The sequence below is a fragment of the Rhinoraja longicauda genome, chromosome 1 (genome assembly GCF_053455715.1).
Source record: "Rhinoraja longicauda isolate Sanriku21f chromosome 1, sRhiLon1.1, whole genome shotgun sequence".
NCBI classification, from domain to species: Eukaryota; Metazoa; Chordata; class Chondrichthyes; order Rajiformes; family Arhynchobatidae; genus Rhinoraja; species Rhinoraja longicauda.
The window spans coordinates 57,042,202-57,059,790 of NC_135953.1; the positions used below are offsets into that span (position 1 = coordinate 57,042,202).

General features: G+C 43.3%; 2 protein-coding genes across 3 annotated transcripts in view; one reads left to right on the forward strand and one right to left on the reverse strand.

Moving 5' to 3' along the window:
• LOC144592864 (CCR4-NOT transcription complex subunit 7) overlaps positions 1–17,589 on the forward strand; it is a 28,741-nt gene that overhangs the window by 312 nt on the left and 10,840 nt on the right. Inside the window, exons 1-3 of one of the 2 annotated variants that reach the window (XM_078398045.1) lie at positions 61–165; positions 3,122–3,346; positions 16,470–16,663. In XM_078398045.1, coding sequence (XP_078254171.1) covers positions 3,230–3,346; positions 16,470–16,663 — 311 coding nt within the window. In that variant the 5' untranslated portion in view covers positions 61–165; positions 3,122–3,229. Of the gene's footprint in view, positions 1–60; positions 166–3,121; positions 3,347–16,469; positions 16,664–17,589 lie in introns of those variants that run through there. The other variant, XM_078398054.1, reaches the window with a different exon arrangement.
• zdhhc2 (zDHHC palmitoyltransferase 2) overlaps positions 14,636–17,589 on the reverse strand; it is an 87,087-nt gene continuing 84,133 nt past the window's right edge. The window contains exon 13 of the mRNA XM_078398022.1: positions 14,636–15,775. The gene's annotated coding sequence lies outside the window, so the exon portion shown is untranslated. The remainder of the gene's footprint in view (positions 15,776–17,589) is intronic.

Below are 17,589 nucleotides of genomic sequence, written 5' to 3' on the forward strand. Positions count from 1 at the left end.
AAAGAACGAGTAAAAGTGGAAAGGTCAATACACACGGTTCGGTGACGTCAGAGAGTTGCGCGGTGACTGTAATGGAGGATGCGAGTGTGGTTTTGAGGCAGTAAGGAGACGGGCTCCTGTTTTAATAGTTAAAGAGTTCTCAGAGCCCGCTCCCGTCTGACGCAGGTAAAACCAACGTCCTACAAATGGCAACTCTTTTATAAATCTGTGTTCACAATCAATATTCTCGTTAGTGATGTTCAGTTCCAGCTGAAACAGACCGATTTTCTTCCCCGGCGGACCCAGTGTGGATTCAGAAATTATAACAACCAATTTCTCTTAAAATGTGTCTTTTTTTTAACGCTAATCTAACATTAAATATACTCAACGAGACCAAAATTGCCCCTCGGGTTTCCGCAAGTACACACGACTCCCAGTTTACTTGGGACGATTTGTACAACAAAGTTAACAACGAGGTAGAAAGACAGGGTTCCGATGTGCTTTCAATATAAGCACCATCCCCTGAAGTTTAAAACATTCATACCTTCACTCACAACAGTTAAAACAAAAGAACAGAATTTGGGTTGATGAGATCAACTATTAAAATACACTTCATTTACACGACTCAGTTTGATGACAATTAAACATTAAATTCAGCTCCCGAGAAGCACTTAAAAAAAGTGTTGGGTGCTGAAGATTATGGCTAAAACCTCCAGTTATGTATCCAGCAATGCTTGCCTCCTCCCCCGAGTATCGGTAGATACAATGCAAGTGCAATTATGTTGCGATTTTTTGGTCTTTTTACTGATTTCAACAAATCAGGAAAGCATTTGTATCGAAACGTTGAACTTATTAATATCCTATTGGTACTTCCAAGCACCTTGTGAAATCAGGACTTAATTATATAGTAATCATTTCAAATGGAATGCAGTCTTGTATATTTATTGAACCTTGGGTTTTTTTAAACTTGTTTTGATAGTTTTAGTTGTAACAAATTAATTTGGAATATACTGTATTCGAAATATTTGCTTCCTAAAATGTTTTATTTGCATGGGCACATCCCCAAATACATTTTTTGTTTTTATTATATGTTGAAACTTTATTGCATCTTTCACTGTGCTTAATTACTACAAAGTTTCTATTCCATGGTATCACAAAATGCTGGAGTAACTCAGCAGGTCAGGCAGCATCTCAGGAGAGAAGGAATGGGCGAGGTTTTGGGTCGAGACCCTTCTTCAGAAGGTCTCAACCCAAAACGTCACCCATTCCTTCTCTCCTGAGATGTTGCCTGACCCGCTGAGTTACTCCAGCATTTTGTGGTACATAGAAACATAGAAAATAGGTGCAGGAAGAGGCCATTTGGCCCTTCGAGCCAGCACCGCCATTCATTGTGATCGTGGCAGATCATCCACAATCAGTAACCTGTGCCTGCCTTCTCCCCATATCCCTTGATTCCACTAGCCCCTAGAGCTCTATCTAACTCTCTCTTAAATCCATCCAGTGATTTGGCCTCCACTGCCCTCTGTGGCAGAGAATTCCACAAATTCACAACTCTCTGGGTGAAAAAGTTCCTTCTCACCTCAGTTTTAAATGTCGTCCCCTTTATTCTTAGACTGTGGCCCCTGGTTCTGGACTCCCCCAACATTGGGAACATTTTTCCTGCATCTAGCTTGTCCAGTCCTTTTATAATTTTATATGTTTCTATAAGATCCCCTCTCATCCTTCTAAACTCCAGCGAATACCTTCAATTTCCTTCGATTTGCAGTTATTTTCCTACACTTTTCTATTCCATGCTCAGTTGTTTTGTGACATCTATTCAGGTCACTCATTGGGTTGCTCACAAATTTGCAAAATATTTTCATCCAGATATTTGTTCTGTGAGAATTTGAAATCATTGTCTAATCTGTTTCCCATGTTTCCATTCATAATTTGTTGATGATGCTACTGAACCTAGTATTTATTGTACTCCCATAATTGTTCCCGCTTGGGCTGAGAGGAACAGTTTTCAGGTCTATGGGGAGTAGGTGGGAGAGCGTGACTTGTTGAACTGTGCCTATGGAGTTTGTGGGATAATGGACTGAATGACCTCTTTTCACTATGACCATCTGGTGATACTTTTAATCTCAGAGCTAAAGGGTCTCTTTGCATTGTTGGCTAATGCATTCCAGGTTTTTGATCTTGCAACAATGAGGGAACAATAATATATCTCCATGTGAGGGTGGCACATAACATGTTCATCTTGGAAAATGTTGATCCAATGCATCTGTAGCCCCAGTATTTTTAGTTGGGGAAGATGCAGCATAAGTGTCCTTGATGTCCTGCTGTACCGACTTCTGTTTTCAACTGTATGGTTTGAAGGGCTGTTTTACCTATTGGACGAGGTTCCGATCAAGGAAATGACTTTGTCGACGACTGTTTACACAAGTGGAGAGTATAGATACATTTGTATTTTTGACATGTCTTGGAGATGTTGGATCGACCTCACAAAATTATAGAATTGTATAGTAGAAGACCCAGCCTGCTTTATGTTATTAATGGATTAGATGAATATGTTTAAAAAATAATTTTCATGCCTTCATCAAGAATTCCTTGCCCACTGTCTGCAATTTGCTTTGTAACCTTAATACACCAAAAATTAATTGCCTCTGGGCCTCTGTTTTTCTTTACGATCCGTCACTTGGATTTTTACTTTTAATTAACTCTTCTCATCCCTCTCCCTTTAGTTTGTGATTGATATTTATCTGATGATTTTCTGTGGAAAGCCTTGGGATGTCTGTTATGTGCAAAGTAACTTTTTTTTAAATAACACAAAGGTTGCCTTATTTTGCTACATGGTAAACTTTTAACTGGTCCTTTTTGTCTCATAGTAATGTATTTGATTTTGTTACCATTTGAGATGGAATCACGTGCATTGTTAAAGTCTTCAGCAAGTTGTTCCTCCATTTTATTTTGGAGATGGTGTTTTCTCCATAAAAGTGCAAATACTTTCTTATAACATTCAAAAATACCATATTTTTGGGTGTTGAGGAGCTTGCAAAGAATTTCAGGAACTGACAATTATTATTTGTTTTTGTGTGACTGCTGAAATATTATAGCTTCATTTGTTTTATGCATTCTAAATGGTTACCTTTTTGCTTCATAGGCAAATATTGTGACTGGAGATTACAGTATAAATTTGGATATCCTCACTTACAAAAACCACCCACCCAGAGGTGTAGTGCTTTAATGAAGGCTACTTGAATTTGGCAACATGCCAGCAGCAACAGTAGATCACAGCCAAAGAATCTGTGAGGTATGGGCTTGTAACCTGGATGAAGAGATGAAGAGAATGCGCCAAGTAATTCGGAAATTCAACTATGTTGCGATGGTACGTCACTTGCTTTGCTTTGTATTAATTTCTTTTATATTTGGTCAGATTAAATGTAGATATTTTTCAAAGTATTTATTGGTATTGGTTTATTATTGTCACATGTTTGGAGCTCAGTCTTCTCTGCCTTTGCGATTCAAATGTACATCTAGATATTTGTTAAATGTTGTGAGAATTTAGGCTTCTATTACTCTCTCAGGCAGTGCATTCCATACTCCAACCATTCTCTGAGTGACAACATTCTTCTTTATATCCCCTCTAAATTTGTTACTCCTGTTTTGAGACACCTCTGTTTTTGTGAAAAGTTTACTGCAGTCTACCCTATCTTTGCCTCTCAGAATTGAATATGCCGCTATTTGTCTCCCCCTCAGCATTCTCTTCTCCAAATAACTGAAGAATGCTGTGTAGTTTTATGCAGTTTTTTTCTTAAATTTGAGACAAACCACCCCAGGCAACACCCTGATGGATTTCCTCTGCACACACTTTTCAGACCAATCTCATCCTTTCTGTAATGTGATGACCAAACTGCACACAATATTCCAGATGTGGCCTCCCCAATGTTTTATAAAGTATCCCACAAATTTCTACCTTTTATATTCTATTCGCTGTACGGAGGGACTGGAAGCAAGAAAAGATCAGGACTCATCAGGATCCGCAAAAGATGCCTTCAAGCAGGGAGGTTGGCTCTGGACAGTATGATCCCAAGAGGGATACATTGTTGCGAACTGTGGAACTAGTTAAACCAGCTTTTAGTGGAGGGGGAAGAAGGGGGAGGGGAGGGGGAGCGAGGGGAGCAGGGGGAGGGGGGGGGAGCGAGGGGAGCAGGGGGAGGGGGGGAGCGAGGGGAGCAGGGGGAGGGGGGGGAGCAAGGGGAGGGGAGCAAGGGGAGGGGGGACAGGGAGTGTTTGTAGAAGTTACCTAAAATTCAAGAATTCAGCCTTCATACCATTGGGTTGTAAACCACCCAGCTGAAATATGGTGCTGTTCTTCCAATTTGAGTATGCTCTCACTCTGGCAATGGAGGAGGCCTAGGATAGAAAGGTCAGTATGTGAATGGGAAGGGAAGTTAAAATGGTTAGCAACCGGCAGATCCAGTAGGCCTTGGGAGATGGAGAGTGAGTGTTCAGCAAAACGGTCATTGAGGGTACGTTTGGTCTCGCCGATGTACATGAGCCCACATTGGGAACACTGGATGCAGTAGATGAGGTTATAGGAGGTGCATGTGAACCTCTGACTAACTTGGAAGGACTGTCGGGGTCCCTGGAGTTGAGGGAGGAAGTACAAGGGCAGGTTTTGCATCTCTTGCAGATGTAGGGGAAAGTACCTGGGTGGTTTGGGTGGGTAGGGATGAGTGAACCATCGAATTACAGAGGGAGCGGTCTCTTCGGAAGGGAGAAAGGGGTGGAGATGGGAAAATGTGATGAGTAGTGGGGTGATGAAAATGTTGGAGGATGATGGGTTGAATGCAGAGGCTGGTGGGGTGAAAGATGAGGAACAAGGAATTTGTCCTGTGAATGGGAGGAGGGAGAGCGAGAGCAGAACTGTGGGACACAGAAGGTACAAGTGTGCGTGACCCAACTATGATGAAATGGAGGGAAACTATGTTCACTAAAAAATGAGGACATCTCAGATGTCGTTTTATGGAAAACCTCAGAGGTGGAGGCATTGAGAGTAGGGGATCTTTGCAAGAGGTAGGGTGATAAAAAGCGTAGTCCAGATAACTGGAAGTCTGCAGGTTTGTAGTAGATGTCTGTCGATAGTCTGTCTCATGTGATGGTGACAGAGAGATCAATAAAGGGGAGAGAGGTGTCAGAGATAGTCCTGGGGAATTTGAATGTGTGTGGATGGTAGTGGTAAAGTTAATGAAGTCCATAAGTTCTGTACTGGTGCAGAAGGTATCTCCGATGTAGTTGTCGCTGCAGTGGAGAAAGAGTTGGGGAATGTACACAGGTGATGGACAAGGTCCTCAATGAGTATTTCTCCTCTGTTTTTACCCTGGAGAAAAGCATGAAGATCAGTGAGGATTAGGGAACTTGGAACAGTTGATGGAGATGTTTTAAGGACAATCCGTAGTACAGTCAAAGTACAGGACATCCCAGAGCTTGTGAAGGTAGGTTGAAATATATACATATATATATATTGATTTATCTACCTTCGCACATTTACACACAAATCTCCCTAAAATATATATATTAGGGAGATTTGTGTGTTCATATGTCATAAGGTCATAAGTGATAGGAGCAGAATTAGGCCATTTGGCCCATCGTCTACTATGCTATTCAATTATGGCTGATCTGTCTCTCCCTCCAAACCCCATTCTCCTGCCTTCTCCCCACAACCCCTGACACCCGTACTAATCAAGAATCTATCTATTTCTGCCTTAAAAATATCATTGATGGCCTCCACAGCCTTTTGTGGCAAAGAATTCCACAGATTCACCACCCTCTGACTAAAGAAATTCCTCCTCATCTCCTTCCTAAAGGAACGTTCTTCAATTCTGAGGCAATTACATTTAGTCCTAGACTCTCCCTCTAGTGGAAACATCCTGTCCACATCCATATATATATAAGTGTGTGTGTATGTATAAGTGTGTATGTATATATACATACATACACACTTACATGTCCCGGGGAGCCGCGCGCCTGACGAGAGTGTCCCGGGGAGCCGCATGCACGGCGCGATCCACCCGCCGAACAACCGCGCCGCCAACTGGAACAAGCCCCGTTCGGCCCGACTTGCCGGAGAAGCCGGGAGGCGAGGCCTGTCTGGGCCAAAGGAGCGTCGATGGCAAGGAGAGCCTTGGCGGCGGTGATGGGAGTCTCGGCGGCGGCAGCGTGAGCCTTGGCGGCAACGGGAGCCTCAGAGGCCGGCGGCGGTGAGGCCTCGTGATCAACCCATGATCAACGGTCAATGACTGTGAGGGGGGAGGAGAAGACAATGGAGACTTGACATGGGAGGACCACCGTGAGGGACAGTGGGGAACAAAGGGGGACCCCGTGTGGGGGAGGGGGGGCACTAGTTTAGAATCCTCTGCCCAGGGGATAAGTCTGTGTTTGTTTGTTTGTTTGTTCATTTGTTCCAGTTAAGGCGCTGTGCCCACGGCAGCCAGCCAACAATTGCTTGTCTTTTTCTTTTTGTTTTCACTTTTAAGTTCAATTTTTCGTGTACCTTGGGCGTTGTGACTGTTGTCAGACCAATTTCCCCCCTGGGATGAATAAAGTTTTATTGTATCGTATATGTGTGTATGTATTTGGAGAGACAGGGACTGATTAGGGATAGTCAGCATGATTTTATGCCTGGGAGATTGTGTCTTATGAATTTGAGTATTTTTGAAGAGGTTACCAAAAAGCTTGGGGAGAGCAAGGGCATAGACATTGTTAATATGGGCTTAAGCAAGGCCTTTGATAAGGTTGCACATGGTATGCTCCTATGGAATGTTAGACGCACATGGGATCCTGGGAGAGCTAGCAAAGTGGTTACTGAATTGGCTTCATAGAAAGAAGCAGAGGGTGGTGATGGTGGTGAAGGGCTGTTTTTCGGACTGGAGGCCTGTGACAAATGGTGTGCGTTTGGGATCGGTGCTGGATCCATTGCTGTTTGTAGTTTATATCATCGATTTGGATGAAAATGTACAAACCATGATTAGTAAGTTGGCATATGCCACTAAAGTGGGTGGTTTCATAGACAGTGAAGATGGTTATCAAAAATTGCAGTACTTGATCAGCTGGACAAGTGAGCTAAGGAATGAAGTTTAATGTAGAAGTATGAGGTGTTGCATTTTGGGAAGTGAATCCAGGGCAGGACTTTCACAGTGAATTGTAGGATCCTGTGGAGCATTGTAGAACAGTGGGATCTAGGAGTATAGCTACATACAGTGCCCTCCATAATGTTTGGGACAAAGACCCATCGTTTATTTATTTGCCTCTGTACTCCACAATTTGAGATTTGTAATAGAAAAAAATCAGATGTGGTTAAAGTGCACATTGTCAGATTTTATTAAAGGGTATTTTTATACATTTTGGTTTCACCATGCAGAAATTACAGCTGTGATTATACATTACAGCCAGGATATTGAATGCAGAAGTCGGGACACTATGCTACAGTTGTACAAGACATTGGTGAGGCCACACTTGGAGTACTGTGTTCAGTTTTGGTGATTCTGCAATAGGAAGGATGCTATTAAGCTGGAAAGGGCGCAACAATGTGTGGCACAGTGGCGCAACTGTAGAGGTGCTGCTTTACAGCGCATACAGCACGAGACCCTAGATCCACACTGACTACGGGTGCTGTTTGTATGGAGTTTGTACGTTCTCCCCATGACCACGTTGATTTTCTCCGAGATCTTCGGTTTCCTCCCACACTCCAAAGACGTAGGTTAATTGGCTTGGATATAAATGCAAATTGTCCCTAGTGTGTGTAGGAGAGTGTTAATGTGCGGGGATCACTGGTTAATGCGGACCTGGTGGGCTGAAGGGCCTGTTTCTGCGCTGTATCTCTAAACTAAACTAAACAAAGATTTATGAAGATGCTTCCACGACTGATGGACTAAGCAATAGGGAGTTAGGAAGGCTAGGATTTCATTCCTTGGAGTGCAGGAGACTGAGGGGTGAATTTTATAGAAATGTATAAAATCATGAGGGGAATAAATAGGATGAATGCAGAGAGTCTTTTACCCAGGGTATGGGAATCGAAAGCAAGAAGACATTTGTTTTAAGTTGAGAGGGGAAGATTTAATACAAACCTGAGGGGCAACTATTGGTGAGGCCACACTTGGAGTACTGTGTTCAGTTTTGGTGATTCTGCAATAGGAAGGATTGCAGAACTATTTCTATTTGTAGAGGGTGGTGGGTGTGTGGAACTAGCTTCTAGAGGAGGTAGTTGAGGCAGGTACTATAACAGCATGTTAAAGACACTTGGACAGGTACATAGATGGGAAAGGTCTGGGGAAATGGGCCAAACGTGGGAAAATGGGACTTGCTTAGATGGGGCATCTTGATCAGCTTTGATGAGTTGGGCCGAACAGCTTATTTCCGTGCTGTATGAGTCTATGACTTTGTTACGATGAATACCTGTTACCTCAATGGCTGTAATGTGGGAGCCATATTTCAGGGAAGTGATGAATACAGGAGATTCCGATCTCCTTTTGAGCAGCCTTAGGTCTTCAAGCCTGTCCTCAAGTGCTAATCGTATGCTGTGAGGGGGGGCAGAATTGGTTTTTCTCAGCCGTACGTGAAATGTTTCTCCCGACTGCCACACATCTGTGGTTTGGTTGCACTCACAGCTGTGCCGGTAACATTGGGTCAAATAAAGATCTGTAGTCCCAAGTGTTCCTTTGAAATAACAGTGATTGACAAGAGCATTGGAACTAATGACTCAGTACTCAAAAGGATAGATAAAAGGTAAATGCGATCATAGGACATTTGACAGAGAAACATCTAAAATATCTCCCTCTAACTAACTCTCTCCCTCTAACTTCCTGTCTCCACCTATATCGTTCCTTTGTCCCGCCCCCCTGACATCAGTCTGAAGAAGGGTCTCGACCCGAAATGTCACCCATTCCCTCTCTCCTGAGATGCTGCCTGACCTGCTGAGTTACTCCAGCATTTTGTGAATAAATACCTTCGATTTGTACCAGCATCTGCAGTTATTTTCTTACTCTAAAATATCGCCACTCTCCAGTGGCGTTTTTCTACTGATAGAATTAGGGAACTGCTTGAGAGATGGGGACTGAACTGAAATGGCACCAGAACTTCAGAAGATTAATATGTTTGGAGATGTATACAAGGGTAGAAACACCCAAGCTGGGATTTAAGGAAAGTTGATGGCTGTGCAAATTTTGAAAGATGGATATAGCAGAATAGAGGGGGGAAACTGCTGCAAATGTTGTTTGGAGTTTGGAAAAACGAAGTGACATTGTTCAGTGATGATTGTGTCAAGAGAAAACAGTGAAGCTCACTGAGATGAGTTTGGAAAGAACAATGGTGGAAGTAATTAAGAACCAAGGAATACTTAAACTATGAGGACTTCTGAGATACCCTCTTTCTTTAGTGAAAATGGTTTCCCCCTGCAGACATAGATAGACAATAGACAATAGGTGCAGGAGGAGGCCATTCGGCCCTTCGAGCCAGCACCGCCATTCAATGTGATCATGGCTGATCATTCTCAATCAGTACCCCGTTCCTGCCTTCTCCCCATACCCCCTGACTCCGCTATCCTTAAGAGCTCTATCCAGCTCTCTCTTGAATGCATTCAGAGAATTGGCCTCCACTGCCGTCTGAGGCAGAGAATTCCACAGATTCACAACTCTCTGACTGAAAAAGTTTTTCCTCATCTCAGTTCTAAATGGCCTACCCCTTATTCTTAAACTGTGGCCCCTTGTTCTGGACTCCCCCAACATTTGGGAACATGTTTCCTGCCTCTAACGTGTCCAACCCCTTAATAATCTTATACGTTTCGATAAGATCTCCTCTCATCCTTTTAAATTCTAGTGTATACAAGCCTAGTCGCTCCAGTCTTTCAACAAATGATAGTCCCGCCATTCCGGGAATTAACCTAGTAAACCTACGCTGCACGCCCTCAATAACAAGAATATCCTTCCTCAAATTTGGAGACCAAAACTGCACACAGTACTCCAGGTGCTGTCTCACTAGGGCCCTGTACAACTGCAGAAGGACCTCTTTGCTCCTATACTCAACTCCTCTTGTTATGAAGGCCAACATTCCATTGGCTTTCTTCACTGCCTGCTGTACCTGCATGCTTCCTTTCAGTGACTGATGCACTAAGACACCCAGATCGCGTTGTACGTCCCCTGTTCCTAACCTGACACCTCTGTGTCTCATAGTTCTGCTCTCACTCCCCCTCCCCCAACACTGAACAAGGATAGAGTTTGCCAGGTCACCCCATCAGCCTCTGCATCCAACACATTTTCTGACCTTTCCACCACCTTCAACATGATTCTTTGTCTTCCCATCCTCAGTCCTTTCCACCTTCCACAGAAACTGCTCCCACTGCAACTCATCCCTTGTTACCCAAACCATTCCCTCTCTGGGTACTTTCCCTTGCAACAGCAGGAGAAGTAACTCCTGTTTCTATAACACTTTGCTTACATCCATCCAGGGACCCAGCAATCCTTCCAGGTGAGGCAAAGGTTCACGTGCACCTCTTCTAACCTCATGTACTGCATTTGGTGTGCTCAATGTGGCCTGCTTTGCATCAGAGAGACCAAGCTTGGACTCGGCGACCATTTTGCCGAACATTTGCACTTGGTCTGGCACTTTGGTCCGGCATTTGGTTGGCACTTTGCAACTAAGGTCTGCTTTATTTCCAGGTTGCTAACCAATAGAACTCCTCTTCCCATTCCCATACTGATCTTTTTGTCCTGATCCGCCTACATTGCCAGAGTGAGGCCACAACCATTACTCCTCTTCTACCAATATTCCTTCTTCTTGCTTCATAATTCACATTTCTTATATCCTTATCTCCTTAACTCATACTTTTTTCTTATTCACTCTGACCTTTGTCTAACCATCTGCAGACATAAGCCACCTGTATGCACCATTCACTTGCCAGGCTTTGAATACCCCTTTGAATGTCTGAAGAGCGGTTCCCACCTAAAACATCACCTATCCATGTTCTCCAGAAATGCTGCCTAATCTGCTGAATTACTCCAGCACTTTGTGCCTTTTTAAAAATCTTCCACTTCTCTTCTAGCTATTTCCCCCCACCCCGCTCCACCACAATCAGCCTGAAAAAGGGTCCCGACCTAAAACATCCCCTATGCATGTTCACCAGAGATGCAGCCTGACCTGCTGAGTTACTCCAGAACATTGTGTCTTTTCTTATACTTACTGTTATTCAGGGCTCGTGTGGTGTTGAAGAGTGGTTTTGACTTGTTGAGCAAAAATATGCAATCTATTTCTCTGTGCAGAGCTCAATGCCAGGATTGTTATTGATCAAAGGTAATTTATAGTTTTTCCCTTCTCACATTGTTGTAGTTTTTCAAACTTATAATTTATTTGCTAAAAGATCCCAGGACAATTTTACTCTTTCCTGTCCAGCTAGTGACTGATTTTTTTTTTTAAAGCAAAAGATTGTCATTACTTGTAAATCTGAAACTAAAACGGGAACACTGAAGGCATTCAACAGGTCAGCCTTCATCTCTGGAGCCAATGAGCAAATTGAGTTTGTTTATCAGAACTGCTGCAGCATTCGATCATCGGCTAGCGAAACATTTAAAAACAGCTGTGTCTGCCTGGACATTGTGTGAAGAATAGCCATGTGACATCAGTTGTTGGGTAATTGTCAGCTGAGCAATTGTCAGCTGATATTTTCTTAATCAATTTGTGTAAACTGGTTTTAAGAAATCGCACTCTCTTTTGATGAATACAACCTCACATTTAATATTTATTTCCATGTTCATACCAGGTAAATATAGAATAAGAGTTAATAGATCTGCCTTAAATTTTTTGCTCTTAAAAGTATTGTTGTAAAAGTAGACTCCCCCCCCCCAAGAGAAATATGGAGGTATCAAATGATATTATTGCAGACTGCCAATTTATGCATGACTATTAGTTGTTTGACCTGGTGTATTAAGTTTCTGAGAATTTCACTCTTGAGCAGAAATAAATAAAAGGAAACTTGCAGTTTCACACTTAAAATGTATGAAGAAAAAATTATCTGCTTCCTTAATTTTGAAGAAACTAAACAGCCCAGGTTCACCTTAGGTTGAGTTGGATTTTTTTAAACATTTACTTATTTACATGAGAATTCCACAAACACAGAATGATGCAGACAGGTGTGAGGTGTTGCATTTAGTCAAACTAGAGCATAGAAACATAGAAAATAGGTGCAGGAGGAGGCCATTCAGCCCTTCAAGCCAGCACCGCCATTCATTGTGATCATGGCTGATCATCCACAATCAATAACCTGTGATAAGCCTTCTCCCCATATCCCTTGATTCCACTAGCCCTCAGAGCTCTATCTAACTCTCTCTTAAATTCATCCAGTGATTTGGCCTCCACTACTCTGTGGCAGAGAATTCCACAAATTCACTACTCTCTGAGTGAAAAGGTTCCTTCTCACCTCAGTTTTAAATGGCCTCCCCTTTATTCTAAGACTGTGGCCCCTGGTTCTGGACACCCCCAACATTGTGAACATTTTTCCTGCATCTAGCTGGTCCTAGCAAGAGTTTTACAGTGAATGGTAGGGCCCTGGAGAATGTAGAGCATAAAGATCTGTCAGTGCAGGCACATAGATCCCCAAAAGTAGCATCTCGTGTAAAGAGGGTGGTAAAGAAAGCTTCTGGTACTTTGACCATCATCAGTCAGGGTATTAAGTAGCCTCATCTATTGCATCCGCTGCTCTAGATGTCAACTCATCTATATCGGCGAAACCAAGCGCAGGCTCGGCGATCGCTTCGCTGAACACCTGCGCTCGGTCCGCATTAACGCCACTGATCTCCCGGTGGCCCAGCACTTCAACTCCCCCTCCCATTCCCAGTCTGACCTCTCTGTCATGGGCCTCCTCCAGTGCCATAGTGAGGCCCGCCGGAAATTGGAGGAGCAGCACCTCATATTTCGCCTGGGCAGTTTGCGGCCCGGTGGTATGAACGTTGACTTCTCCAACTTCAGATAGCTCCTCTGTCCCTCCCTTCCCCTCCTCCTTCCCAGATCTCCCTCTATCTTCCTGTCTCCACCTATATCCTTCCTTTGTCCCACCCCCGACATCAGTCTGAAGAAGGGTCTCGACCCGAAACGTCACCCATTCCTTCTCTCCCGAGATGCTGCCTGACCTGCTGAGTTACTCCAGCATTTTGTGAATAAATCGATTTGTACCAGCATCTGCAGTTATTTTCTTATATTAAGTCTAGAAGCTGGGACGTTATGGTACAGTTGTACATAATGTTGGTGAGGGTGCATTTGGAGTACTGTGTTTACTTTTGGTCACTCTACCATAAGAAGGATGTCATTAAGCTGGAAAGAGTGCAGAGACGATATATGAGGATGTTGACAGGACTTGAGGGCCAGAGTTCCCCATTGCTCTATCTATCTTACTTGAGTTTGAACTGATTGTATCTATGGTATATCTGATCTGTTTGGATAGCATGCAAAACAAAGCTTTTCACTATACTTCGATGCAGGTGACAATAATAAACCTAATCCTAAAAGCCCCACCCTAGATCTATACATGAGTTTAAGCTAAGAGGGCCAGTATTTAATAGAAATCTGAGGGGCAACTTTTTCACTCAGGGTGGTGGGTATATGGAACATGCTGACAGAGGAGGTAAGTGAGGCAGGTACTATAACTGAATTTAAAAGACATTTGGGCAGGTACATTGATAGGAAAGGTCTAGAGGGAAATGGGCCAAACGTGGGAAAATGGGACTTGCTTAGATGGGGCATCTTGACCAGCATTGATGAGTTGGGCCGAACATCTTATTTCCGTGCTGTACGAGTCTATGACTGTGTTAGGATGAATCTCTGTTACCTTAATGGCTGTAATGTGGGAGTCACTTGTATTTATATTCTTTTAAGCTGTGGCATGTGGGCAATGTAGAATAAATCATCAAATGCCCAGTTTTTAAATATAGCTATCTGCAACACTGAGACAGGAATAAATAGAATTCCTTGCCGGAATTGCGATTGTTTTCCGGATTGTATCTCTGGTCGCTCTGCGGCCTAACATCGTGGAGCTGGCAGCCTTGCCCGGGACTGACTTTGAGCCTCCGCAGGGTGTGGACTTACCATCTGAGCGTGCGATTCCCTGCCTGGATCGACACTCCAACCGCGCGGCCTGCGGATTTTAACAGCAAGGAGCTTGCAGTCTCGGGTTGAGACCGAGGTTGGGAAGCTCCAAGCTGCACGAAGTTCGACCAGCTCCGACCCGGGGTAGATCGCCCAGCACGGGGGAGCTGAGTCGTCCTCCTCCCCCCTTCCCGCCGATGCAGGAGCTTGATCGCCCCGATGATGAAGGCCCGATCGCCGGCTGCGGGAGTAAGATTGTCCTGTCAACGGAAGGTTAGAGGCTGTAAGGGGTTTCTGCGCCGAGCTTTCGCCCGACCTTAGGTCCCCGTGCCTTGCTCTGATCCCTTGACCAGGCCGCGCACACTGGTTCCCCGTGAGTGGTTCGACCCACTCACCCCCTACGGTTCTAGACACTGGACTTAGATGCAGGAGCGTTGATAGTGCAGAAAAAAACTCAACCAGACCAGATTTGAAGACCAGGGTTTAAATGGAAAAGGCTTTTATTGAGCGCTTGGGACTATTGTCCATGAATACTTATACAGTTCTATAAGACATATCTATAAGACACATACCGAATTACATGAATACTTTTGACTATGAATCATAAAACGCACAGTTCTACAAGACATATACACGAATACCTTTTACTCTGAATTCTAAAACGCACAGTTCTACAAGACATATACACGACTGTAAGATGGGGAACGTACGACACATCGCAAAATTGACCAACACATATTCCTTTACACACCCACGTTTATTCAAACCACCCTCCCCTCTACACTAAACTATGTCCAGGATATGCAGGATTGGGGTACATGCTCACCATGGGGCTATTACTGGGGTTACTGGCTGTTCGTGCTGCTTCTCCGCTGCTTTCCGTGAGGGTCGTGCTTGTCCCCTGAGTTTCTTCCTTCCGTTTCTTGCGTTCCTTACAGGTTTTCTTGCAGTATTTCTTCTCGAGTTGCGTGCCGGTTCCTCTCTCTTGCACTTCGCTTCTTCTTGCCTGTCTTTTCTTCCTCCTGCATCCGTTTGACTTCTCTGTCTTTTCTTCCTCCTGCATCCGTTTAACTTGAGTCTTGCATCAGTTTAAAACCCAAAAGTCGTGGCCAGTTATACTAATTCTGGCCTGTCCTATCTCCCGCCAGATCTTGGGATCTCTTTGTTTAAAAGATATGTATGAGTTTTCTCTCTGATCTGCGCTTATGTCCGGGGGTACCGGGGGTACCGGGGATGGCCAGACAGTGTTAATTGGTATTTCGTTGCGAGGTGATGGGTTTAACTGGTTTCCCATCACCTACCAGGTAGTTTTCTATGGGCTATTGTGCCCCCTTAACGAGATTAACTGTGTAGGTCGGCTTGGGGCATTGTGAGTATGCTGATGTCAGCGCCCCAGTGTCTGGACTTCGACCTGGTTTCGCAGGTTTCTGCATGGCCAATACCCATCCATTGTTCTGGCCGTGGCTTTGCAGAAACCTAGAGACTGGGCTGTAAGGTTTTTGCTCTTGTGGCTGGTCACGAGGTCCTGCGGCCATTTTAGGACCCACAGATTGTGACATCCCTTGGTAAACTGACCGCAGCCTTTCTCCGCTATCAGCCCCAGTCTCCCGTTTAAAATGTCCAAACTGCAGCTCTTTGGTTTGGTGTTGATTGCAGAATGAGGGAAAACTTCTCAAATCTTACAAGGCTGGAGGACAAAGAAAGGAGAGATTGAACTTTTTTTCGCTTTCCATCACAGTGAGGAATGCGGAGGAGTCACTGTGGTGGATATTCATGTTAAAATGTGTTTTGTGTGTTCTGTTGCTTTTTATCATTATGAATGTATGGCAAATGAAATTCCTCGTATGTTGCAAAATATACTTGGCTAATAAAGTATATTATGAAAGTGGAAAATAAATAGTCAACTATATTTGCCGGCGAGGTGTAATCTTAGTTCATTGCATTGTAACCACAGGTTTTGAATACCAGAAATCCAACTTCTGGGACAATTAAGAACTGTTACCAACCAATAATTCTAGTTTGTATTGGGAATGAATTGAAGGTTTTCCTTGAATAAAAGCTTATTGAGGTGAATGTCATAAATATTGCCATTAAAAGGTGTACAAATGAGTTATCATACAAAACAAATTTGCAGATTTTTAGACTGTATACTTTATTTATCTGCTGCAACCAGGGAGCCACCTGACAGGTTAATGAAGAGAGAGGTAGCAGTGTATACATTGGTTCTTTTGTTGCAGTGACTCGTGTTTCTGCTGCATCATGTAGTACGCTACTTTTAAATATGTCGTTACGCTTCTGGAAGGAGGATTATTTGTTGATTTCAAAGCACTAACCAACCATTTGTACTTATTATTGATTACATTTTTAAACTAAATTTCCAGGACACAGAATTTCCGGGTGTTGTAGCACGGCCAATTGGCGAATTCAGAAGCAATGCAGACTATCAGTACCAACTGTTGCGCTGTAATGTGGATTTACTGAAGATTATACAGCTGGGGCTGACGTTTGTAAATGAACAGGGCGAGTACCCTCTAGGCACCTCTACATGGCAATTTAATTTCAAATTTAATCTCACGTAAGTACAACTAAGGATCTATTACAATACATAGACTAGTTTTTGTAACGGGGCTTTTTTATTTCATTCTGATCATTCGGTCTCTGCATAAAATAATAGAATGTTTATCAAGATATATTTTTACGGTTAGCAAAACTCTGAGTGGAATATGACATAACAGAATGTACTTTTCTAAACAATCATCACTGTGACCTTGCTGTCAAAATAATAAAGTGAGAATTTTGAAATAGGGAGAAAAATAACTATTTTGGCTGAATTTTAGTTCAATTTTGCCACATTTGGCAATCAAGCCATAACCGGGCAATAGATCGGAGGTTCAAATATGAATGGAGACTTCTCATGCGACAAAATCATTGAATCAGTTTGTGGATGCTAAATGTGTGGGAAGAAGCTGCAGATGTTGGTTTAAACTGACGATAGACACAAAATGCTGGAGTAACAGTGGGGCAGGCAGCATCTCTGGAGATAAGAAATAGGTGACTTTTCGATTAGATTTAATTAGATTAAATAGTTGGGTCAAGACTTCTCTGGAGAAGGGTCCCGACCCGAAACGTCACTCCTCATCTCCCGAGATGCTGAGTTACTCCAGCGTTTTGTGTCTATCTTGTGGATACTAAATCATGTTGTGGAAAATGCAGACTGTAATTCCTGGTAGGCAATGGTGGAAAAATATATTGACTGATGTGCCATGTCTCACTTCATGGGAATTTGAAACCACTTGATCAGGGTTAGTTTGGAGTTTGTTCTGTTCAGGAAGATTCTTGGATCAGCTTATATTTGTGCCAAATTTCATTAAATTTCAATAGGTAGAAAGTAAATGACGAGATGCAAGTTGTAGAAGTAAAATGTACTGCATCTGGTAGTCTTGCACATGATTGTTTGGTTAAAAGTTTGCTGTTTAGTGCGGGTGTATGGTTCCTTGAAGG